Below are 26073 nucleotides of genomic sequence, written 5' to 3'. Positions count from 1 at the left end.
GTGTGTCAGCTTTACATCCAGGTCTTTGATCCATTTGGAATTATTTCTACTGCAGGGTGACAAATAAGGACCCAACTTTAGATTTCTGCAGGTGCTTAACCAGTTCTGCCACCATCACTTATTGAAGAGGCTGTCTTTCTTCCATTCTATTTTTTGGCTCCCTTGTCCAAGATTAGGTGGCCATAGGTATGTGGTTTAATATCTGGGTCGTCAGTTCTATTTCATTGGTCTTCAGGCCTGTTCTTGTGCCAGTACCAAGCTGTTTTGATAATTATATCTCTGTAATGGAGTCTAAAGATTGGTATTGAAATTCCTCCTGCGCTGTTCCTTCTGCTAAGAAGTCTTTTTGCTATACAGGGTCTTTTATTATTCCATACGAAATTTGGATTGCCTCTTCTATTTCTTCAAAGAATCACATTGGGGTATTGATGGGTATTGCCCTTGGCAAGATTGTCATTTTCACGATGTTGATTCTTCCAAACCAGGAGAATGGGAGATTTTTTCCATTTCCTCACTTCTGCTTTAATTTCCTTTTTCAGGATTTTAAAGTTTTCATCAAAAAGGTCCCTTACATTCTTAGTTAATATAATTCATAGGTACTTTATTTTTATTAAGGCTATTGCAAAAGGAGTTGCTGTCCTAATTGTTGTCTCATTCCTCTCACTGTTGGCATAGGGGAAGGCGGTTGATATTTGAGGGTTAATTTTATACCCTCTTACCCTTGTAAGTTTTGAATCAGCTCAAGAAGCTTGGGAGTGGAGTCTACAGGATTCTTTAAATACAGAATCAAAAAGCAAGATCCATCGTTCTGTTGTCTTATTGAGACACATCTTGCCCCAAAACACAATCATCTTTTGAAAGTGAGAGTTTGGAACAAAATTTATCAAGGTAACGGCACCCATTAACAGGCTGGAGTTGCCATCCTCATATCAGATAAAATAGACTTCAAACTAAAATTAGTGAGAAAAGACAAAGAAGGTTACTACATACTAATAAATGGATCTCTCCTCCGGGAGGACATAACTAACCTAAATATCTACACACCTAATCCCAGAGCACCGAACTTCATCAAGCAAACATTACATTCTTTGAAACCATACATAGATCAAAACACAGTGATTGTTGGTGACTTTAATACACCACTCTCACCTATGGTCAGATCAACAAGGCAAAAACTAAACAGAGAAACCCTAGAATTGAACAACTGTATATACCAATGAGGTCTAACAGGTATCTGCAGATTATTTCAACCCGTAACAACACAAAACACGTTTTTTTCAGCAGCACATGGAACATTTTCCAAAATAGACCACATTTTAGGGCATAAAACAAACCTGGGCAGATTCAGAAACACTGAAATTATTCCCTGCACTCTCTCAGACCACAAGAGCATCAAATTGGAACTGAACACCAGTCTCCACCAACGAAAACCCTGTAACTCATGGAGATTGAACAATACACTGTTGAATCAACAATGGGTCATCGAAGAGATCAGAACAGAAATCCAACAGTTTATGAAATTCAACAAAAATGAGCACACAAAATACCAGCTCCTTTGGCACACAGCAAAGGCAGTATTCAGAGGAAAATTTAACCTCTGTGTGCCTACAATAACAAATTGGAAAAATCATAAACCCCCAATTTAACGTGTCACCTTAAGCGTCTGGAGGAAGAGCAACAAACCAACCCTGATCCCACTGGAAGGAAGCAAATTATTAAAACCAAAGCAGAATTCAATGAATTGTAGTCCAAAAAAACTATAAAAAGTATCAACAAAACAAGGAGTTGCTTCTTTAAAAAATTAACAAAATTGGCAGGCCCTTAGCAAATCTTACCAAATAAAGAAGGGAGCATAGCGAAATAAACAAAATCACAGATGAGAATGGTAATATCACGACAGAAATTACCAAAATCCAGAGGATCATGAGTGAATACTTCTCAAACCTTCATGCCTACAAATTTGAGAATCTAGAAGAAATGGATGAATTCCTAGCCAATATTAACATACCCACACTGAACTAAGAAGACCTAAACCAACTAAATAGGCCAATTTCAAGCACTGAAATAAAAAAGGCAATAAGAGAACTTCCACCTAAGAAAACCCCAGGGCCAGATGGAGTCACAGCTGAATTCTATAAAGTTTTCAAAACAGAGCTCACACCAATACTCCTCAAGCTCTTCAAAGAAATTGAAAATGAAGGCTCATTCTTTGAAACTTGTATAACCCTCATCCCCAAAAGAGACAGAGATCCATCAAAGAAAGATAACTACAGGCCCATTTCCTTGATGAATATGGATGCAAAACGTCTCAACAAAATACTGGCCAACCATCTCCAACAACTCACCAAAAATTATACACTATGATCAAACAGGATTCATCACAGGGAGGGAAAGCTGGTTCAACATATGCAAATCAAGTAATATAATTCAACACATCAACAGGAGCAAGGACAAAAATCACATGAATGTCTCAATAGATGCAGAAAAGGCATTTGACAAGATCCAACACCCTTTTATGCTAAAAGCTCTGGAGAAATTAGGAATCCATGGAACATTCCTCAGTATAATAAAGGCAATCTATGACAAACCCACAGCTAGTATTGTACTTAATGGCGAAAAGCTAAAGCCATTCCCTCTAAAATCAGGAACAAGACAAGGATGCCCACTCTCTCCACTCCTCTTTAACATAGTATTAGAATTCCTAGCCAGTGCAATAAGGCAAGGAGCAAGCATAAAGGGGATCCAAGTAGTGAAAGAGGAAGTAAAACTATACCTCTTTGCAGATGCCATGATTCTGTATTTAAAGAATCCTATAGACTGGGGCCGGGAGTTTGGGATAGTGGTAGAGTGCTTGCCTAGCACGCATGAAGACCTGGGTTGGATTCCTCGGTACCCCACATACATAGAAAGAAGCCAGAAGTGGTGCTGAGGCTCAAGTCGTAGAGTGCTAGCCTCGAGAAAGTCCAAAGACAGTGCTCAACCCCTGAGCTCAAGCTCAGGACTGGCAAAGAAAAAGAATCCTACAGACTCTACTCCCAAGCTCCTCGAGCAGATGCAAAACTTTGGAAGGGTAGCAGGCTATAAAATTAACCCTCAAAAATCAACTGCCTTCCTCTATGCCAACAGTGAGAAGAACGAGGCAACAATCAGGAAAGCAACTCCTTTCGCAATAGCCTCAAAGAAAATAAAATACCTAGGAATTAGCTTACATAAGAATGTAAAGGACCTTTTTGATGAAAACTTTAAAACCCTGAAAAAGGAAATTAAAGCAGAACTGAGGAAATGGAAAAACCTCCCATGCTCCTGGATTGGAAGAATCAACATCGTGAAAATGACAATATTTTTAGGTAGTCCCATTTATCGTGTCCCTCCAATCTGTTGTGACCCTGGGATTCTGTTCAGGGATCTTTTGCCTTTGCCTATGAGTTCCAGTGTCTCTCATACTTTATCATGTAGCAGTTTCAGTTTCCAGTCTGACATTGAGGTCTCTAATCCACTTTGAGTTAATGCTTGTGCATGGCGAAAGGCTAGGGTCAATTTTTAGTTTTCTGCATGTGGCTACCCAGTTTTCCCAGCACCAATAATTGAATAGACTGTTTGTTCCACTGTATATCTCGGCTCCTTTGTCAAATACAAGTTGACTATAGGTATGTGGTTCTATTTCTGGGTCTTCTATTCTGTTCCACTGATCTTCTGGTCTGTTTTTGTGCCAATATCAAGCGGTTTTTGTTAGTATGGATCTATAGTAGAGTTTAAGTCTGGTTGTAATACCACCTAGAATTGTTTTGGCTATTCTAGGTCTTTTCTTGTTCCATATGAATCCTTGGATTATATCTTCTATTTCAGTAAAGAATGTCTTTGGCATTTTGATGGGGATTGCATTGAATTTTATATCAATTTTGGCAGTATAGCCATTTTCATTATGTTGGTTCTCCCTATCCATGATCATGAGATGTCTTTCCCTTTCCTAGTGTCCTCTTTAATTTCTTTCATCATGCTTTTATAGTTACAACATCAGGCTTGTAAGCCAGCATGGGCAGGAAAGTCTGTGAGACTCTGATCTCCAATAAACAACTCAGCAATGGCTGGAAATGGCACTGTGGCTCAAGGTGTAGAGCACTGGACTTGAGCCAAAAAGCTCATGGGCAGTGTATAATCCCTGAGTTCAGCCAGAAGGACCAGCACAAAAAAGGTTAAAAACAGAATGTAACTTATATTTAACTCTCATCAATTACTCGTGTAAAATGCAAAATTTTATTTAGAATTATCAGTTAAATGCACGTGGCAGTATGCTATAGCAGATTCCAGAAGTGACATCAGGACACACATAGCCTCCCCATAATTAAAAACTATGAACTATGAGGCACACATATCATATGATTTATTTTAGGCCGTTTCATTTGTTTCAACCATATTCTACAGGCCCATGAACTTTCTGTCATGTGAGAGAGTGTATTTAACATTTTTCTAGGTAAATTTGCAAGGAAAGTTCATTTATTATTTTTTTTCCTGACCCAAAACACTAACAGCCAGGCTCTGTTGGACCATGGTTGCTACCCTAGCTGCTCACAAGGAAGAAATCTCACTATTTGCATTTTGAGGTCAGCCACAGTTGGAAATCCCATAAAACTGCGATTTTCAACTAAACACACACACACACACACACACACACACACACACACACACAAACAGAGAGAGAAGTGGAGTATAGCTCCAGTGATAGGTCACCAGTCTTCAGGAAATAAATTTATGGATAGTAACAAGTCCTGAGGACTGGTACAAACAAATAACTAATTCTCCACCCCAATGTATGATGCAACTTTTATTAACCATGAGAAAGAGGCTCACATGCGCAATGGTAACATCAGAGCATCTGGCCAGATCTGTAGATAAAGGCTTTTAAGGTTTCAGATTGAGTTATTCGGTGTATAAGTGACCATTGAAGTCAGCATGGAAATAACCACACTCCTTTCAAGGAATAGTTTTATTGTTTTTAAGTGGATGTCAAAGTGTTCACAATTTAGTATGTCACTTTATGTATATGGGTCCACGTCACACCTTTCATCATTCCACCCCATATCTCTCAACCCTATACATCTCCTGATTGTCCTACTTTCATTTTCACATATAGTGGATAATATTGAATATGCTTACTGAGTATCATGAGTGTTTTCTCCCTTACCATTCCATCTTCACCCTTCTACACCCTTCCTCTTGGTTTGATCCCCATCCCCAACAATTCAAGTACAAGCTACTTCATATTTTTTAGGTTACCTAATAAGTTCATGGCTCAAAAAAATCACACCATTGGCATCATCTCCTGTATAGTCCATTGTTTGTCAATGCATTTGTTCATAGTCACCTGTGATCCAGCAGGTGTTTATATGTATATTTGTAAAATGGTACTCTATTCTACATTCCTCATTTCAATCAACTTCTAGGTACTCATGTTAGACATTCAACTATATTAGAACAGAAGGGGCTGGGCATGTGGCTTAGGGGTAGAATGCTTGCCTAGCAAGTAGGAAGCACTAGGTTGACCGACTCTGTACCACATACACAGAAGACTCTGCAAGTGGTGCTGTGGCTCCAAGAGGTAGAGTGCTAGCCTTGAGAACAGAGAGGCTCAGTATAGAGCCCAGGCCCTGAGTTCAATCCCCAGGACTATAAAAAAACAACAAAAAAACATGAAAGAAAAAGAAAGAGAGACAAAAAGAAATAGAGAAAGAAAGAAAGAAAGAAAGAAAGAAAGAAAGAAAGAAAGAAAGAAAGAAAGAAAGAAAGAAAGAAAATGAACATTATATGGAATGTTTTTGGATCAAAGAACAATAGAGGCTCCTCTTTCAAGATCACTGGAGAAAAATCCACAGAAGGCATCCTGGTTGGTGAAACTCAATCTCATCCAATCTATAAAGAAAAACCCATGTATACTTTCTTTATTAATAAAGAAATAGTGACATTTTCTGAAGATATGATCCTTGTAAACGTTCTGGAAAACATAGACAATTGGTTTCTCACCCTTAATTCATACCTATGATTCAGCACTAGAAAATACTATGCTGAGCCATCTATCTCTAAGGAGATTTCTTTTCTTTATCCTGGTTCTTCTTCCAGGTTTTCTAATTCCCATCCTGGTTCCTTCCTTTTCTTCCTTTCTTCCTTCTTTCCTTCCTTTCTTCTTTCTTTCTTTCTTTCTTTCTTTCTTTCTTTCTTTCTTTCTTTCTTTCTTTCTTTCTTTCTGTGTGTATGATACCTCAAGGACTTGTATTCAGATTCTGGGAACCTCACTGAGATGTTTCTTCTCTTTATACCCCTGAGTCACACCTCTACTTTTGGCTCTTTGATGGTTAATTGGAGATAAGATTCTCATGGCCTTTATTGCCTCAGTTGGCTTTGAACTGGGATTCTCAGATCTCAGTGCCTTGAATAGCTAGGAACACAGGTGTGAGCCATAGGTACCCAAAACAAACTATACTTTAAGAAAACAATCACTCATTATATGGATTTTTTCCTATATCCTGGAGTTCCTTTCATTTAGCGTCAAAATGTATAGCCTTATGTATCTAGGTTTTGCTCTATTGTAAATCTCTGTCAGGAGATCCCAAGGTTTCTACTGATTATTTCTCATCTCTTTTGCTATCCCTTGGTTATCTCATATTGTTACAGTATTTTACCTTGTTATCTAATATATTGTATATATGTTTAGTTAGTTATTTGACATCAGATAGGGAACAGGGCAAAAAAGATGAGGGGTGGAAGTGGGGGGAGTGAAATGGGGACCCAGACATGAAAAAGGGTATAAATGTTTGTGAAGTAATGTACCTTCTATCTGGTGAATATAATGTAACCCTTCTTTTATTTACAATAAAAATATATGAAAAAGTAAACAAAACTTTTTTCCAGTTTACTCAACCTAAATGCTTCAAGTGGGAGAGCACTGTTCTTGAGAATAAGAGGATCAGGGACAGTGCACAGGCCCCAAGTTTAAGCTCCACAGCTGAACAAAAAACACAGCTTTCTCTCTTCAGAATGGATTATGCAGGGCTAGGAGCATGCTTAGGTGGTACAGTGCGTGCCAAGCATGCACAAAGCTATGGGTTTGATTCTTTGATACCACATTGAGAGAAAAAGGAAAAAGTGGCTATGTCTCAAGTGGTAGAGCACTAGCCCTGAGAAAGTGCAAAGACAGTGCCCCAGCGCTCAGTTCAGGCTCCAGGATGGGTAAAGAAGAAAAGACAAGAAAAGAAGAGGAAAAAGAATCTCACAGAATGTATTCTGTATAGGTGGACATGGAGGATTTCCAGCTGCAGGATCATATGGTGTTGGAGATTTGATGAGATGCCAGAGGACAGGCTGATGACAGGCTCTCCTACCATCATGGAACCTGATTTGCAGAACTCACAGTTTGAAAAATTAATCCAAAGCTTACAAATCCCAATCAAGTCACTAACATGGATGAGAGGTAAAAAATGTCCCAAACATTAGATTTTATATTTGTCCTCTGGAAAGCAAAGCTTCAAAAATATGGCTAATTGGGGCCAAGAATTTGCCCTGGTGGTGGACTGCATGCCTAGCATACACGAACATCTGGGTTTGATTCCTCAGTAGAAAAAAAAGTTGGAAGTGGTGCTGTGGCTCAATGGGCCTTGAGCTCTAGCCTTGACAAAGCCTAAGTACAGTGTCCAGACCCTGTGTTTAAGACCCAGGACTGGCAAAAAATTTGGCTAACTATAGCATATAGAGGAATTCAATTCCAAGGTGTAAGATTTTTGAGTAGGACAATTTAACAACAGAAATATTCTGAATATCACTGTCTTGAGTGGGGTTCCATTAGGAGGTGTGAGAATGAATGGAAACCAGGAGCCATAGGAGAATGCAGTCATGATAATCCATGTTCATGTGTGTAAAAAATGAAATTTGGATCTCAATGTGCACATTGGTGAAAGGGTAGGTGGAAGAGAAGAATGATGGAAGAGGTGAATCTGATGAGGATACTTTGTACAAGTGTATGGACTTGCTAATGTGAAATGTGTTTCTACAAGGAAGTTAAGAGAAAAGTGTTAAAGAGAAAAAGTAGCTTAGTCAAATTATTAAATGATATAGTCTTTAACTATCATCAGTGACTTCTTTGAAATACAAACTATTGTAAAACTGTTTCAGTTAAGTATGTGTGGAGAAGCAAGCACACAAATGATATCAGCACACATTCTTCTCCCGATAATTAAAAAAATACATTTTACATTATTGATCTTACATCATAGTATTTGTCTCAAACATATTCTCTAAATCAATAAACTTTCTGTAATGTAAGATAGCTTATGTACTCATTTTCCTACCCAGTCACAAATGATAATCATTTATTGGTTTCTATGGAGTAAAACAGGTTTAGCTGTGTACCTGTAGTTCACACAGAATATCCAAGAGACTCAGGATCAGAAACCTGAGAATTTCAGTTTCAAAGCCATCTAGGGCTGGAAAGTCCATCAGAATTTGAGCTCCAATTAAAGATACACACACACACACACACACACACACACACACACACACACACACCACACACACACAAACACAAACCCAGAAGTGCAGTTATGCATCAAGTAGTAGAAGAATAGACCTGAGCAAAAAAGCTCAGGGACAGTGTCCAGACGCTGAGTTCAAGCACCAGCACTGCTTCAAACAAACTAAAAAAAAAAAAACAAGGAAACCTCGAAAATAATACCCTTCTTACTTTTGTTAGTCAGGAAGTAGAGCCTCACCCCTGAAATCTGGGCATATGGCCGGTCCTGTTCTGTAACAAGCACTAGATCCTAGCCGTTGGGGTGGCTCAAGCCGGTAATCCTAGCTACTCGAGTGGCTTAGATCTGTGGATTAAGGTCCAAAACCAGCCTGGGCACAAAAGGACTTGAGACTTTTATCTCAAAATTACCTCTAAAAATGTCAAGTGGGACTATGGTCAAAGGTGGGCTTGGACTTGATCTAAAGAGCTCAGGGAACGCACTCACGCTGAGTTCATCCCCCTGAACCATAAAAAAATCCCTGGAACCTATGTATAAAATAACTAAAAACAACGTGTTGGTCGTAAATCATTTGCCAAGAAATGAGAAAGCCCAAGTTCAAACACCAGTGTTACCAAAACCAAAATAATGTTTTTCTCCAGTTTTATTGAGGTAAAATATCAATGACAGAAACGTCATATCTAAACCACTGTAAAATTCAGTTGGAATATCATTTCCAGGCATGTGTCATCTTTGCAAACTAAAATTTTATGCATTTAAATCAGTTGAATCCTGACTATTAATATCCTTGACATGGCCAGCAATTTTCTCTACTGCTCCTGTGTCATCAATTATATTGATAATACCAGACAAATACAAAGAATGTGCACAGACAGGTAGAATTTACAGGAATGTGAGCTAAATTTTCTTCCAATGCAAAACCGTATTACAGATGGATTTCCTAACTCCTGGTGTCAACTCCTTGTTTGAACAGCCTAATCAGGACACTTTTGAGGTCCCTGTTCCTCAGGCTGTAGATGAAGGGGTTCAGGAAAGGAGTGACCACTGTGTACATCACTGAGGACACAGCACTGCCCCTGGAAGAATGTGACACAGCTGATTCAACATAAACACCCAATGCTGTCCCAAAGAGTAAACACACCACTGACAGGTGAGAGCCACATGTGGAGAAGGCTTTGTACTTCCCTCCTGATGATGGAATTCTCAGCACTGAAGAAATCATTTTATAGTAAGAGAGAAGGATTCCAAAGATTGTAGGAAATCCATAAATGATAGCAACAACATATTTGAAGACATCATTTGAGAATGTGTCTCTACAGGAAAGATCCAGAATTTGAGAAAGGTCACAGAAGAAATTTGGGATTTCCATTTCCATGAAATGGGTTATCTGCAATGCCATCCACACGTGCAGCTGTCCTTCCAAGAAGCTGACAACAAGAGACAGCAGAACCAAGGAGAAACAGAGATGAGGGTTCATGATGAGAGGGTAATTCAGGGGGTGACAGATGGCCACAAAGCGGTCATAGGCCATCACAGTAAGAAGCATACCATCCATGCAGCCAAAAAAGATGAAGAGGCACATCTGTGTGAGGCAGCCTACACAGGAGATGGCTCTGCTGTGACTCTGCAGGTTCACTAGCATCTTGGGCACGGTGGTGGAGATGAAGCAGATGTCATCTAAGGAGAGGATGGAGAGGAAGAAGTACATGGGGGTGTGGAGGTGGGAGTCAGAGCTGATGGCCAGGATGATGAGCAGATTTCCCATTACAGTGATCAGGTACACGGACAGGAAGAACCAAAAGAGCATGGACTGTAATTTTGGATCCTCTGAGATTCTCAGGAGAAGGAAATCAGTAACATGGGTTAGATTTTGTGCTTCTTTATCACCTGGACATCTGCTCAAAAACAAAAATGTTTTGGTACAAAGGAAAACATATATCCAGGTATTTTCAGCTCTAAATATTTGAAACTCAAAGTATTTACAAGTTTGAACAATGCACCATCTATGAAGTACATTGTTCTAGTGTTTGTGAATTGTTGCAATGATTTACTTCTATAATTTTCTCATTCTGTGATGCCTATTCCTGTCTTTTGGGTACAAGTCTGCCCAGTGACACACAGCTGCGTTGGAAAGCCAAGAACATAAAGGCTGGCTAGAGGAAGATCACCTGACAGTAAAGCCCACCCTTTTGTAGTGTGGGGGAGCAGGTTCCAGGGCAGCAGAAGGGATCTAAGAGTTTTACATGTTTATGCTGCATGTCGCTGTCTAGAGGCCTATTTTTTGGAGACAGAGCCCTGCCCTAGGTTTTTGGAAGGCCATCCACTGACAGGGTGGGAGAGTGGGCTTTTATGTGTAGATTGAGATTCTGGATTGTAAACTGGGCTGGAGGATTTCAGGAAGATTCTCCTGGAGGAAGGGCCAGCAGTAGTTCAAGCCACTAGAGCAATATTGAGTTAGGAGAACAAAGCAGTTTCCTATCCATTAGTGCAGTGAATATTTTTATCCCACTGAAAAGAAAATCCAATCCCATGGACAGTCACTCCTTATTCATTTCTATTTTTTCATCAGGCAGGCAGGAATCTACTTCTGATTCCCCTAGACTTGCCTCTTCTGGTGTTATGGCATTTGTAGGTAAATGGGCAGGCCTGAAAATGTGGTATTGAGTGAAATAAGTCAGGCTCAGAGAAACAAAAGGTATTTGTCCTTCTCTAAACCACAGAAATTAAATCTCAATTTTCAGCATATATGAATACACATTGGGTCATGTGGATCAATGAACACGCAAATTGAGTAAAGTGTGGCAGAAAAGAATTCTGATCGAACAACTCCTCTCTATAGTTTAACCACATGAATAGGAGGAAACTGAAATAGCCTGCTCTTCAGAAATACACAGTGTTGGGGCCAGGAGTTTGGCCTAGTGGTAGAGTGCCTGCCTAGCATGCACGAAACCTGGATTCAATTCCTCGGTACCACATACACAGGAAAAAGCCAGAAGTGGTGCTGAGGCTCAAGTGGTAGAACTCTAGCCTTGAGAAATCCCAAGGACAGAGCTCAGTCCCTGAGCTCAAGCCCAGGAGTGGCAAACAAACAAACAAACAAACAAATAAATAAATAAATAAATAAATAAATAAATAAAAATAAAAAACATTCTTAAAAAAAATACACAGTGTTCCAGGGGCAGGTGGCTCACACTTCTAATCCTAACTATTACAGAGGCTGAGGTCTGAGATTCACAGGTGGAAGCCAGTCCGTGGCAGGGACAAGAGTTTCTGAGAAACTCTTGTTTTCAATTAACTAGCAAAATGTAGGAAGTTAGGAGGAGGCAAAATGAAAGGACCTCCAGGAACTTAGGAAAGTGGTTTGAACCATTTATATGCTGCTACATTTGGTGACCCACAAATGAGAACGAAAAGCACAGTAGCTATAGAATTCTCCATTACATATACTGGTACCCCTAACTTTCAACCCCTACCTGCAAATTCACTGACATACACTTTCCAGACTCCTTGTGTGTAAGGTTTTACAAGAGCATCCTCACCACCTGTGATGCCCAAACCATCCTACCTGTCTTCATGCTCCAGAGAAAATATTCCTTCACCACCCATCCCACCCCATTCTATTGTTTAAGCTGCTACCCTCTTCAGCTATGGCCCAGGTAGACAGATCTGAGCACCCCAGATCTGGTGCCCAGCATAAGTCCAGCCTCTGTCCTCAGGAAAGAGATGAAGACACAGAAGGAGCAGAGATGGTGTTGATGAGGAGACAGATATAGGACCAGTTTTCTGGAGATAGGAAAGGGATGGTTCATCCTGGCTTCTACATGGCCTTGAAGGATTAATACCCACAGGTCACAATTAACCAAACTGTGTGTATTAATAGGCCAAGTCTCTGGACATTTCCAACACAGAGATAGCAGAATCATGAAAACAATACATGACATGTGGCCAGGAGTGTAGCCTAGAGTAGTGACCTCGCCTATTATGCACAGAGCCCTACATTCAATTCCCTTGAAACTCATAAAAAGAAAATAAAAACCAGAAGTTGTGCTGTGACTCAAGTGGAAGAATAGTGTCATTGAGAAAAAATGTGTTCAAGGACAATGCCCAGGCCCTGAGCTCAAGCCCCTGGAATGGCAAAAAAAAGAATAGGATTTTATGTAGTTGTGCACTGGTTTCTTCATTACCATATTAATATTAATTTGTTGTAGCAAGATGATACAGTTCAACATATCAGTTTGTGAGTACAATGTATTTTGGTTGTTGATACCCTTTCTGTCTCCCCAACTGTCCCAACATCAACAATGTCTTCAATATTCTATTTTTTAAAAAAGATAAACATTTGAATTACATTAAAGTAATTGTCCAAGGAGTTTCCACTCAATAAAACAGTTGATGAACACAATGCATCTTGATCCTTATCAACACTTTCATTCTCCTTAATTCTACCCAAACTCCCCTCCCTTAAATTGTCTTCATTTTGAAGGGTATGTATAAAATCTTTAATAACATTTCCCCCCTTCTGTCTTCATTCTTCTACCATCTTCTGTCCTACCCTCTAGATTTCCATTACCTCATTTTCTGATACTCAGAAACATAATGATAAAATCTTCATTTTGTAGAAATAAATAAGGGGTTTTATTAAGACATATGTCACTGTCCTTCTACTATAATATGAATATGTGCTCTCAAATTTGAGCTTAATATGGGGGAGAAGTCAAAGCTTTGTGTTGTATGATTTCTCTCAGTGAAATGGAAAGAAGCAGATGGGTCATTAAAAAGTTCGGGGCGAGGAGAGAGTGAAGGCACGAGTAGGGGAAGGTGACATTTTTGGAGAAGTGACATTGATGGAGATATATTATATTCAAAAACTCCTTTGGTAACTGTCAAATCCTTAGTACAACTATTAAAATAATACTAATACTAATAGAGATAAAAGAACTTGTCAGTGGCAGAAGATGGCTACGGTTTAGTGTGAGTCTTTCTGTGCTCTCACCAAGATACCAGTTCTAAAATCATAGGGGAAAGTTCATACCCAAAGACCAACATTAAGTAAGCTTTAGCACCACAGTGGTCTCAGGCAGAGAGGAAAAAGGCAGAAAACTGAATCAAGAAGACAGTGTGGATCGCCGCCAGCCGCTCGGAGCCACCTTGGAGACAAAGCCTTTCTCCTGATCCTGAACCAGAAAACTGGAAGCAGTGCTGTGACTCAAAGTGGTAGAGTGCTAGCCTTGCACACAAAAGCTCAGGAACAGTACCCAGGCTGTGAGTTCAAGCCCCACATCTGACCAATTTCTCCCAGGAATTTAAATGTGCATCACTCTTATGATATAAATATGCATTAACAAACAAAAATAAATAAATATGCATTACGTGTTCAGGTAAATATATCTACTTCAGTACAATAGAAATCAAAATTTACATCTAATTTTTTTTGCCAATCCTCAGCTTGAACTCAGGGCCTGAACCCTGTCCTTGGACTTTCTCGATGCTAGAGCTCTACCACCTGAGCCTCAGTACCACTTCTGAAATTTTTCTATGGATGTGGTACCGAGGAATCAAACCTAGGTCTTTGTGCATGCTAGGCAAGCACTCTACCAGTACGCCAGACTCCCAGCTGTTGTCTGTAATTTGTAATGCCACCTGGAATTGCCAATGTGCATGAGAAGGGAGAAGCATGCATGCAGACATTCAAATGGAAAAGATCAAGATGCCCATTTAAAATGATAAATAATTGGGGCCAGAGCACAGACTAATGGTAGAGTGCTCACCTAGTATACATGGCGCCTGGGTTCAATTCCTCAGTACCACATACACAGAAAAAGCTGGAAATAGCGCTGTGGCTCAAGTGGCAGAACATTAGCCTTGAATGTCCAAAGACAGTGCCAAGGCCCTGAGTTCAAGTCCCAGGATTGGCAAATATGTATCTATGATATACAAACCCTCAGCCTAATTTTAATTATGTTCTAAAATGTAAGTGCCAGTGATTAATAGAGATTCACTTCTTGAATATTTATTTGTTAAATACATCATTTGAAATATGATGTAAAAATCAATGTTAATAAACTCTTTAATAAAAATAGATAAGATAAATAATTTGATTTTCATATGAGGAATAACATTCCACTGAACATAGAAACAATAAGAAATGGCAGTTTAAAAAAAATTCAGTGTTAATTGAATACTATGCTGCTGTCAGAAAGAATGACATCGCCCCATTTGTAAGGAAATGGAAAGACTTAGAAAAAATCATATTAAGTGAAGTAAGCCAGACTCAAAGGAACATAGGCCCAAAAGTCTTCCTCATTTGTCATAATCAGTAGGAACCTAGGGCTCTCCTAGCAGGGATTTAAAATAGAACAAAATCTAGAGACATTAGGCCAAATAGTACAACACTAAATGTAAGGACCTCCAGGATAAGGAAACAAAAGCAATATAATGAGTGATTGTTGTCCTTGATGTACTATGTTATCTCTCATTTCTTTTACTGTCCCTTGGTTATCCCATATTGTTACAATACTTAACCTTGTTATCTGATATATCTTATATATGCTTAATTGGTTATTTGAAATAGGAGAGGGAAGGGGGAAATCAAGTTGTGAGGGGGGAGAGGGGAGGAAAATGGGAAACAGGACATGAGAAAGGGTATCAATATTTGTGAAGTAATGCACCTTCTATTTGATGAATATAATGTAACCCTTCTATTAATTACAATAAAAAAATATACGGAAAAAGTGCAGTGTTCCCAAAAGAAAAAAATGCAGAGTATTTTTAATGAATTCCAAAATGAACACATCATTCTTTCTTCAGATGTACACATGAGCATTCGGAAGGAGGCAGAGAGCCCTGAAATCTGAAAATGGCAGTCCTCTATGGGTCTATCGTTGTTCATTAAAGTTATTCATGCAAACAAACCCCTTAGAGCCACACGTTCCCAAATTCAACCATGCAGAAATGACTTTAAGAGCTCATTAAAAATCTGAGTCTGACTCCAGGAGTTTCAGACTTAAAAGATCTGTGAAAGGAGCTCAGAATTCTCGTGTTTAATAAGGGAGGCTTGTCTTACTAATTTGGAGAAGATACTTTAGAAACTTTGGACCTTTATTGGGTCCCTATTGCTTCCATTTAATTTTCATTTACTTCTAAATAAGCTCTTGCAATTATGACGCATCACTTTCAGACTGCATCATAGAACCCTGTCTGACACGTCTCCTTTCCCCCTGGTAACTTTTTCCAACAAACAAAACAATCAAGCTCAAGGAGATATCCCCCTTAGGTAATCCCTAAGCCTTAAGAATCCCCATGTTTTCTTTGGGGATATTTCCAAGACCTTGAGAAAAGAGTTCTCAGAGCAACTCCTTCATTTAATTGTTCTTTACTTTAAAGGGGAGACAGAATAAATGTCTTGCCAGCCCCCTAAATCTCTAAAGACAGATACATTTGTTTTCTCTAATTTTTTTCTTTATCTACTATGTTTGATCATTTTTAGTTAATATGATCAATGCCCTGGAGATTTTTAATCGCCTTTCTCATTCTAAACAAGAAGTTTCCCATGACTGTTTATCAAACTTCACTAATTGCTGTCTCCCATTAAAAATTTTAATTTCAGGCTTAGTGCCAGTGGCTCACACCTGTCATCCTACCTTCTGAGGAAGCTAATATCGGAGGATGGCAGTTCAAAGCCAGCCCAGGAAGGAAATCCCATGAGACTCTTTTCTCCAATTTAGCCACCAAAAAACAAACAAACGAAACAAAAACTGGAGATGGAGATCTAGCACAACTGGCAGAGCAGTAGCCTTGAGCAAAATAGCTCAAGGTGCCCAATCCCTGAGTTCAAGCCTCAGGACTGGCACAAAAAAAATTTTTACGACTTTAATTTCAGCGGCCAGGAGGTTGGCCTAGTGGTTAAAGTGTTTGCCTAGCATGCACCCGAGTTTGATTCCTCAGTACCACATATAGAAAAAATCCGGATGTGGTGTTGAGGCTCAAGTGGAGAGCTCTAGCCTTGAGAAAGTCCAAGGACAGTGCTCAGGCCCTGAGCTCAAGCCCATGACTGGCAAAAAAAGATTTTAATTTTAAAATAGAAGTTTCTCCCTGAGTGACATATTAGTGTTACAGGAAGTCTCAACAGCCTTGACTTTCAGGATCCCATTTGTACCAAAAATGAACTGTATGAGAAATAACCCATCATCACCACAGTTCCTGTGGCTCTGCTACTGAGCCATCAAGCATATTGAAGACTAGAAATGTCTTTAATGACTTTGGCAGCCCACACAGGTGCTAGCATCCTAGAAGTGGGAAGACAAAATGTGAATGAATCCGTGCAGAAAGTAGAATATAAAGTAAAAGCAAGTCCCCACCCCACCAAAAATGAGGCAATACCCCCAAAGAAACCATACAGCAATGCATGTGTTTCATGTTATGCACATTATGGGGGTACAGTGTGTGTGTGTGTGTGTGTGTGTGTGTGTGTGTGTGTGTGTGTGTGTTCCAATCCTGAGCCTTGAACTCAGGACCTGCATGCTGTCCTTGAACGTTTTTGCTCAAGGCTAGTGCTCTAAAACTTGGCACATGTCTCTCTTTCGTTTGCTGGCTAACTGGAGATGAGAGTCTCATGGACTCTCCTCTCCTGGGCTGGCTTCCATCTGTGAAGCTCAGATCTCAGCATTTCTGAGTAGCAGGTTACAGACATAAACCACCACTGGTGCTTAGATAAAGGAATACTTTTTATTGTTTATGTTTTTTGTTTTTCTTACCAGTCCTGGCGCTTGAACTCAGAGCTTATCTTGAGCTTTCTCAAGGCTAAAGCACTACCACTTGACGCAAAGCACCACTTCTGGCTTTTTCAATGTATATGGTACAGAGAATCAAACCTGGGTCTTTGTGCATGCTAGGCAAGCACTCTACCACTAGGCCAAACTCCAGGCCCCTTTTTATTGTTTATGGACATAATTTATCAACGTATGATTCATCTATAGAGTAATTCACCCCTTTGAATAATAGCCTATTGTATAAATATTTCTTGTTCTGTCTATCTAGTCATCAGTTACTGGACATTTTGGATTATTTCCAATTTGAGGCTATTATACTTCTGCTATCGATCAGTCCTTGAGGGCTAGACATTCTCTAAAGTCTTGGCTTCTTTTTGAATGGATGAATAATGAATGTAAGGAACAAGTTCTTAAATTTCTCTCTCTCTCTCTCTCTCTCTCTCTCTCTCTCTCTCTCTCTCTCTCTCTCTCTCTCTCTCTCTCTTTTGTGTGGGTCATGGAGCCTAGGCTCTGTTCCTGTGCTCTTTTTGCTCAAGGATATCACTCTTCCATTTGAGCCACAGTGCCACTTCCAGTTTTCTAGTGGTTAATTGGGCATAAGAGGCTCACAGACTTTCCTGCTTGGGCTGGCTTTGAACCATTATCCTCAGATCTCAGCCTCCTGAGTAGCTAGGATTGCAGTCATGAGCCACTGGTGCAAAGTAATATTTCTTGACCTGGTTCAAAATTATTACAGAGGCCCTTGCCAACAGCAAGCACAACTGTTCACTGAGCCTTGGACAGAAGATCCATACAGAGTGGGTAGGCAAGATCGCTTTGAGTTCCCACTTCAGACCCAAGTGGGAATGCATTTAATAGCATCAAAAATGACTTAGACACCAGTATTCACACCTGTAATGCTAGCTATCCAGGAAGCTGAGATCTGAAGATCATGGTTTAATGTCAGCCCAGGCAGAAAAGTTTGTGAGATTCTTATCTGCAATTAACTACCGTAAGTCTGAAAGTAGGGCTATGGTTCAAGTGACAGAGTGCTAGCCTTGAGGAAAAAAACCCTCAGGAATAGTGCCCATTCCCTGAGTCCAAGCCCCAAGACCTGCACAAAATACAAAATCCTTCAATTACATTTGACCACATTATAGGAAAATATAGATGATAAGGAACAAATAAACAATTGATAAAGTTCCATGAATGTCAAGAAGGGTAAGCTAAACACTAAGTTGGAAAACAGATTTTTGCAAAAGTAAGTTTAATGGGAAGGTTGCTAGTTGGGGAGAGAGCAGGTGTATGAATCAGAAAAGAACAAAGGGGCTGGGAGTTTGTTTTAGTGGTAGAGTGCTAGCATGCATGAAGACCCAGGTGTGATTCCTCAACACCACATACATAGAAAAGCCAGAAATGGTTCTGTGGCTCTAGTGGTAGAGCGTAGGGGTTTTTAGCACTCTTTGCCTCCTGACCAGCAGGAAGGGCAAAGAGAACACGCCCCGACTAAGACGAGACCGAGAAAGGATAGGGCCGGCTGGCCGCCTTCACCCAGCCCTCCCTTCTCCAGAGGGAAGACACAGACGCGCCAGGGAGAATGTCACAGCAGACTCGTTTAATGGGAAGATACCAGGGGCTAAAGTAAGAAGCAGGAATCTATTAACATAAAAGTAGGCAGGACAGGGGGAGGTAGGTGAGGTCAGAGAGGGCGGCGGGGCCAATCCATGGATTCGAGGTAGCCTTATTTTACATCACAATCCATAGCCAAACCTCCCAACCAGGAGACAGGCAGGTTGGACCTCCAAAACCGGGAAGTGAGCACTGGGCCATGAGGTGGGCCTTTTACCTTTGATGTGACGTGCCCCGCAGTAGAGCTCTAGCCTTGAGGAAAAAGCCCAAGGACAGTACTCAAACCCTGAGTTCAAGCCCCAAGGCTGGCAAAAAAGAACAACAATGTATGTCTGTGATAACAGAAGTGGGAAACCTCAAATTAATTTTTTTGTGGGGGGAATAGTCAAGATGGGAAGAATGATGGTAGAGGTAGCTGTGATGAAGAACTGGGCAGGTCAAATTTAACACTAAGTAGAAATGAGTACCAGTGGTTTAACACCTGTAATCTCAGCTACTCAGAAGGCTGAGATATGAAGATCAAGGTTCAAAGCTAGCCTGGGCAAGAATAGACTCTTATTTCCAACTAGCCAGCCAAAAGCCAGAAGTGGTGTTGTGGTACAAGAGGTTTGTGATTCAGGAGAGTTCTGAATCTCAGATGAGTGAACAAACCCCTATCTCTCCAGGCACGATGGTTCACACCTGTAATCCTAGCTACTCAGGAGTCTGAGATCTGAGGATGCAGGTCTGAAGAAGCACAGGTCTGGCATAGGATGATAAGCATAAGAAGCCAAAAATAAATACCTTGGACAGTGGAACAAGGGTAGTGAACGTCATTGGACTAGTCTGCCCCCCAGCTTAAATAAAGCACACTTGATGTCCCTGTTCCTCAGGCTGTAGATGAAGGGGTTCAAATAGGGGCCACCACACTCTCTTTAGGAGACTTTGATACTGTTGACCCGCACCAATGGCGCTTCCATAAAATAAGTACACCACAGAGAGATGAGAGCCACAGGTGAAGAAGGCTTTGCATTTCCCACCTGAGGAAAAGCCTCATGATGGATGATATAATTTTATAATAGAAGAAGATTCCTGACATGGGCAGAAACCACAGGGAACAACTAGAAAATCCTTGACAAGGTGACTAAAGAAAAGTGTCAACACAGCTGAGATGAAGAATTCAAGAAGGGTCACAGGAAAAATTTGAAATTTCCACCTGCTTGACAGTTTTAAATTGCATCACAAGCATATTGTGTAAAAAGCTAGGATTACAGGTGTGAACCACCAGGACCCTGCAAAACAGATAATTTCTTGTTATCTGATAAAAAACATACAGCACGCTAATTAAAATTCCTACCTTTCAGGACAGTGCTTATGGGCTTACATAAGTGCTTTTGGTTACACTTGAAGGGTTTATTTGTAAGAACTTCTCTTTCTTGCTCCATTTGTGAATGGAAGCTACTGAGAATAGAATTCACAGAAGTGGAGCTGTGGCTCAAATGGTAGAGCATCAGCCTTGAGTTAGGAGGTACCCAGAAAAGAGACAGTGCCAAGGCCCTGAATTCAATCCTCCCCAGATATGGCATATACATACATACACACAAAAATGCTTTAATTTTGCTACTTAAAAGTAACTCAGATTCATTATTTGGTTTCCTTTCACTATGGTTTAACTGAGAAGAGGTAAAAGAGAAAATGCATGAATTCTTAAAAACACATATGGACAACTTCTTATTGGGAAAATGAGGGTAAAAATTATCTAGCACAGGAGCATTGTAGTAAGGATTTTAAAAGTTCTTAAATAGCTTAACTAGTGGTTCTAAATCTCATGTATGCATATATTCACTTGTCTAAATTTTCAACTACTCACTGGACACTGATAGCTTATAACTGTAACCTAGGGATTCAAGAGCCTGAAATCTAAAGAACATCATTCAAAGTCAGCCCAGGTAGAAAAATGCATATGGCTCTTTATCTCCAGTTAGAAAAATAAAGTCCAGAAGCCCAGCTGCAGCTCAAGTAGTAGATTACTAGACTTAAGCAAAAGAAACTCAGCCCTAGGATCTGAGTTCAAGCCATAGAACTAACACTAAACAAACAAAAGCAAAGAAACAAGTATATATGTTTGACTTTACTAAATACCCCAATATAAACAAAGAACACAACCATGCAAAAGAATAAAGAACACAGCTGCCATCATTTACTATAGCGAAGATAGGTGCCCCTTAGTACATGATTGGATCAAGAAGATGTGGTATTTATACACAATGGAATTCTATGCTGCCATCAGAAAGAATGGCATCAACCCATTCATAAGGAAATGGAAAAACTTGGAAAAAATATTAAATAATGTAAGCCAGACCTAAAGGATCATAGCTCCCTGGTTTCCCTCATTTGCAAAAACTAGTACACATCCAGGATTCTCCTAGCAGAGGATCACAATAGCTCAATAGCTGTGTGCATATGGCCATACAGGATGAGGATATGCAAAATTAATTCCAGGATATGGAAACAAGAGGTTTATCTTTGTGTTTGTTGTTCTTAACCTACTTGTGAATGTATTTCTCTTCTCCTTCTCTCTCCCCCCTCCCTCTCACCTTATGGTTTATCTCATGTTGTTACTGTATCTGACTTTGGTACCTGGTATATTGTATATATGTTTATGTGTTTATTTGAAATGGGAAGGGAAAGGGGGAAAATCAAGATAACTGGGAGGGAGTGGAGGGGGGAAGCTGGGAAAAAATGGGAAGGGGTATCAATGTTCAAGAAGTAACATACCTATTATCAGTAACTCCTCTATACATCACCCTAACGATAAAATACAATTTAAAAAAAAGAAATAAACATGGATGCCAGTAGCTCACGCCTGTAATCCTAGCTTCTCAGTAGGCTGAGATCTGAAAAATACAAAAACAACAAGAACAACAACAAAAACATAGTTTGAAACCAGCCTGGGCAGGAAAGTCTAAGAGACTCAGATGACCAATTAACCACCAAAATGCTGGAAGTAGAGCGGTAGACTGCTAATCTTGAACAAAGGAAACTCAGGGATAGCATTCAGACCATGAGTTCAAGCCCCAGGACTGGCAAAAAAACATCACCCAAATAAGCTGGGTGTGGTGGCTCACACATGTAATCCTAGCTACTGAGGAGGCTGAAATCTGAGGATCAAGGTTCAAATCCAGCCCAGGCACAAAAGAACCAGAGACTCTTATCTCCAATTAACCTCTACAAATTGGAAAGTGGGGCTTGGCTCCAGGGTAGAGAGGTAGCCTTGAGCTAAAGAGCTCAGGATTACAATGCCCAGGATGAGTTCAAGCCCCATTACCCACGAAAAAAGAACAATCTTGCAAAATGAAAGGGTGGGGGCAAACGCGAATCAAGCCAAGAAATACATTAAATTGTTGAGAAAATATTTATGTTCCTCCCACCTATTTCAATAAAAAGCATCCATCAGTTATACAAGAAGATTCCATTTAACATGTCCACATGTGAAGATGATGTAGCATGATCAAAATCAGCCCCACAAGAACTCTCTCATCTGTTCCTCTTCTGAAATCAATCTCAACAAGCTTCATTGTCCCATTTTCACACATGTACATAAAAAAGTTTCAAGTCGTCCTTAAAGAAATAGAGATCTCTAATTTATCTGACAGCAAGTTCAAAATAACCATCTGAAGGACTTCTAAGGTGAGATCAGGAGTTTGGCCCAGTGGTAGCATGCTTGTCTACCATGCACAAAGACCCGGGTTAGATTCCTCGGTACCACATACATAGAAAAATGCCAGAAGTGGTGCTGAGGCTCAAGTGGTAGAGCTCTAGCCTTGAGGAAGAGGTTCAAGGACAGTGCTCAGGCCCTGAGTTCAAACCCCACGACTAGAAAAAAAAAGACTGCCAATGGACTGAATAGAAGTACACACAAACATCAAGAAAATTATGCTTAAAGAAAAATAAGAGTAAAAATTTAGTTAGGCGCCTGTGCCTCACACCTGTAATTCTAGCTACTCGGGAGGCTGAGATCTCAAGATCATTATTTGAAGCCAGCCTAGGCATCTCTCAGTGTAAATCAAGATACCAGGAAAATATTACAGGAAGAGGTAGGGAAAGCACTAGGGTTCCTAGGCACAGGTCAAAACTTCTTAAGAAAAGATCCAGTATAACAAGAAACCAAAGATCGCATCAAACTGAAGAGTTTCTGCAGGGCCAACATGGCTAACAAGATATATAGAAAGCCCACAGAATAGGAGATTTTTACCAGCTATGCTTCAGACAAGAAGGGTCTCATATCTAACATTTACCTAGTGCTCAAAAAATTAAGCCCTCAAAAAAATCTTCAGATAAACAACTACCCATTTAATAAGGAGGTAAAAGAATTAAAAAGAGGCCCGGAGTTTGTCCTAGTGGTAAAATGCTTGCCCAATATGCACAAAGACACAGATTTGATACCTCAGTGCCACATACATGGAAAAAGCCAGAAGTGGTGCTGTGGCTCAAGTGGTAGAGCTCTAGCTTTTTTGAAAGCCCAAAGACAGTGCTCAGGCCCTGAGGGCAAAGGCCAGGACTGGCAAAAAAATAAAGAATTAAAGAGAGACTTCTCAGAAGAAGTAAGAATGGCCAATAGACACATGAAGAAATGTTCAACATCTCTTGCCATAAAAGAAATGCAAATAAAGACAACATTGAGATTCCACCTCACCCCAGTTAGATGGTTATTATCAAGAAATAACAATAACAGATTCTGGTGGGAATGTAGCCAAAATGAAACTCTGCTACACTGTTGGTGGGAAAGTAAACTTGCTCAACCACTCTAGACAACAGTATGGAGGTTCCTCAAAATAATATGACCCAGCAGTCCTACTCCTGGTCATCTATCCAACTGACCACATACAAATCCACCCTAAGGCTACCAGGGCAACCATATTGGTTCCAACATTGTTTGCCATAGCCAAGATATGGAATCAACCCAGATGCCCTTCAATGGAGAAATGGATCAAGAAAATATGGTGCTTATATGTACACAGTGGCATTCTATGCTTCCATCAGAAAGAATGACTTTGTGCCATTCATAATAAAATGGAAAGGCTTGTAACAAATTATATTCAGTGAAGTAAGCGAGATCCAATGAAACATGGGTTGCATGGTTTCCACCATTTTTTATCATTAGAATGTGCCTATAAGTCTACAAGTAAACACACTGGATGATAAAAGACAAAGACACATTTGAACATGATAAATGTACAGGACTATACACATTCACACAGTGAGACCAAAGAAGGATATTCTTAGGAGAGGATCTCAAAGGCTCAATAGCTCTGTGCATACGGTCATATAAAATGATATTTATAGACATGAACTCCAAGAAATGGAGACGAAAGGGGTTTTTTGTCTTTGTTTTCTATCTGTTGCTATTTTTGTTTTCTGTGCCTTTTGTCTTGCTTATAAGTTTACCTGTTTGCAAAGGGTAAGCGGGAAGCACTAAAATGGTAGGACAAAAGATGAACTAATTCAGCAGTGATACTCACTACACACTATGCTGAAAATGAACTCTACAACTTGTGGAGGGTGGGGAGGAAAGGGAAGGGTTTACGTTGTCCAAAAAGAAAGGTGTTCATTACCTGACTTACCTAACTGTAACCTCTCCATACATGACCTTTACAATAACAATTTTTTAAACATGAATGACATGGTCAGCGACGGGAGATGTTTGTTGTTGTTGTTTTCTGAGTCTCAATGTGGGCTTGCTGCTTTCTCCAGAAGGAAGAGTCTGATCCCACTGAGATTAGACTTTCCTCAGCAGTCTCCCTATGGCCCGTTTGATGTCCCTGTTCCTGAGGCTGTAAATGAAGGGGTTCAGCATGGGGGTGACCACTGTGTATGCCACAGAAGCCACTGCCCCCATCCTGGGAGACACTGACACCGCCGAACTGAGGTACACCGCAAGTCCTGTGCCATAAAACAAGCACACCACACACAGGTGAGACCCACAGGTGGAGAAAGCTTTCTATCTCCCGCCTGGTGATGACACACTGACTATGGAAGAAACTATTCTAGAGTAGGAAAAAAGGACTCCCGAAATAGGGAGAAAAGCAGACATGGCACCCACAAAATACATGACAAGGTCATTGGTGAAGAGGTCAGAGCAGGCCAGGATGAGGAGCTGGGAAGGATCACAGAAGAAATGAGAAATGGCCACACTCCTGAAGAAAGTGAGCTGTAAGACCATAGAGTTATGTAACTGGGACACCATCAGGCTTATGACAACAGACACCACAACCAGTGAGCCACAACGTCGAGGGTCGATCATGACCTTGTAATGCAGGGGGTGACAGATGGCCACAAAGCGGTCATAAGCCATGACGGTCAGAAGCAGACTGTCCAGACAACCAAAAAGCATAAAAAAGGACATCTGAGTCAGGCACCCACTAGAGGAGATGGCTCTGCTGTGACTCCATGTGTCCACCAGCATCTTGGGGACCGTGGTGGAGGTGAAGCCAATGTCAGCCAAGGAGAGGATGGAGAGGAAGAAGTACATGGGTGTGTGGAGGTGAGGGTCAGAGGTGACAGTGAGGATGATGAGCAGATTTCCGAGCACTGTGATCAGGTACATGGACAGGAAGAGCCCAAAGAGGACGCGCTGTAGCTCAGTGTCATCTGAGAGGCTCAGGAGATCGAACTTGGTGACTGGGGTTAGGTTGTGGGCATCCATGTTTCCTGAGCACCTTTTGAAGATTGAAAAATGGTGTCAAAAGAAAGAAATGTAACTATACCAGTGTGTAACACTAAAACTACATTCAGATTAAATAATCCAACATGGAAATTCTCAAGGGAGAGGAAAATCTCGTCCAAAATATTAATTTCTGACAAATCCCATCATCCATCATTTGTCCTTTCATGCATTCCATTTATTTTAGAGATACACCCAAGTGATGTGTATTTGAGCAATCCAGGTAAAGCTTTGAGTACAATAAAATATCTAGTGACTCCCACCTGTAATGCCAGCTACTCAGGAGACTGGCATCTCAGTATCATTGTTCCAAGCCAGTGGATCAGAAAAGTCCATGAGACTCTTATCTCCAAATAACCAGCAAAAGGCCAAAAATGGAAATCTGGCTCAAGTAGTAGAGTGCCAGCCTTGAGTACAAAAGCTAAAGAACAATGTACAGAATGCTCAGAATTCAAGTCTCAGGACCAGAAAAATAAAA

General features: G+C 40.4%; 1 protein-coding gene and 1 pseudogene across 1 annotated transcript; both read right to left on the bottom strand.

The window, feature by feature from the left end:
- Positions 1 to 9456: 9456 nt before the first annotated feature.
- On the bottom strand, positions 9457 to 12122 carry LOC150068078 (olfactory receptor 7E178-like). Its single transcript, XM_090338717.1, has 2 exons — positions 12082 to 12122; positions 9457 to 10411 (listed from the first exon to the last, which is right to left on the bottom strand). Exons 1-2 carry the CDS (start codon positions 12120 to 12122, stop codon positions 9457 to 9459), a joined length of 996 nt encoding a protein of 331 aa, XP_090194843.1.
- A 12528-nt stretch (positions 12123 to 24650) lies between these two features.
- On the bottom strand, positions 24651 to 25595 carry LOC150068077 (olfactory receptor 7E178-like; annotated as a pseudogene).
- Between the last annotated feature and the right edge of the window lie 478 nt (positions 25596 to 26073).

Source organism: Megascapheus bottae, chromosome 1, assembly GCF_031878675.1.
Source record: "Megascapheus bottae isolate mThoBot1 chromosome 1, mThoBot2.hap1, whole genome shotgun sequence".
Classification (NCBI taxonomy): domain Eukaryota; kingdom Metazoa; phylum Chordata; class Mammalia; order Rodentia; family Geomyidae; genus Megascapheus; species Megascapheus bottae.
The sequence above is the reverse complement of the archived record's forward strand: the minus strand, read 5'-3'. Positions and strand labels throughout refer to the sequence as shown.

Coding starts and splice junctions, on each gene's coding strand:
- LOC150068078 (XM_090338717.1), bottom strand. CDS start 12,122: ATGGGTGGTGAAGGAATATTTTCTCTGGAGCATGAAGACAG. Junction 10,412..12,081: donor TCTCTGGAGCATGAAGACAG/GTAGGATGGTTT, acceptor GTTTTTGAGCAG/ATGTCCAGGTGATAAAGAAG.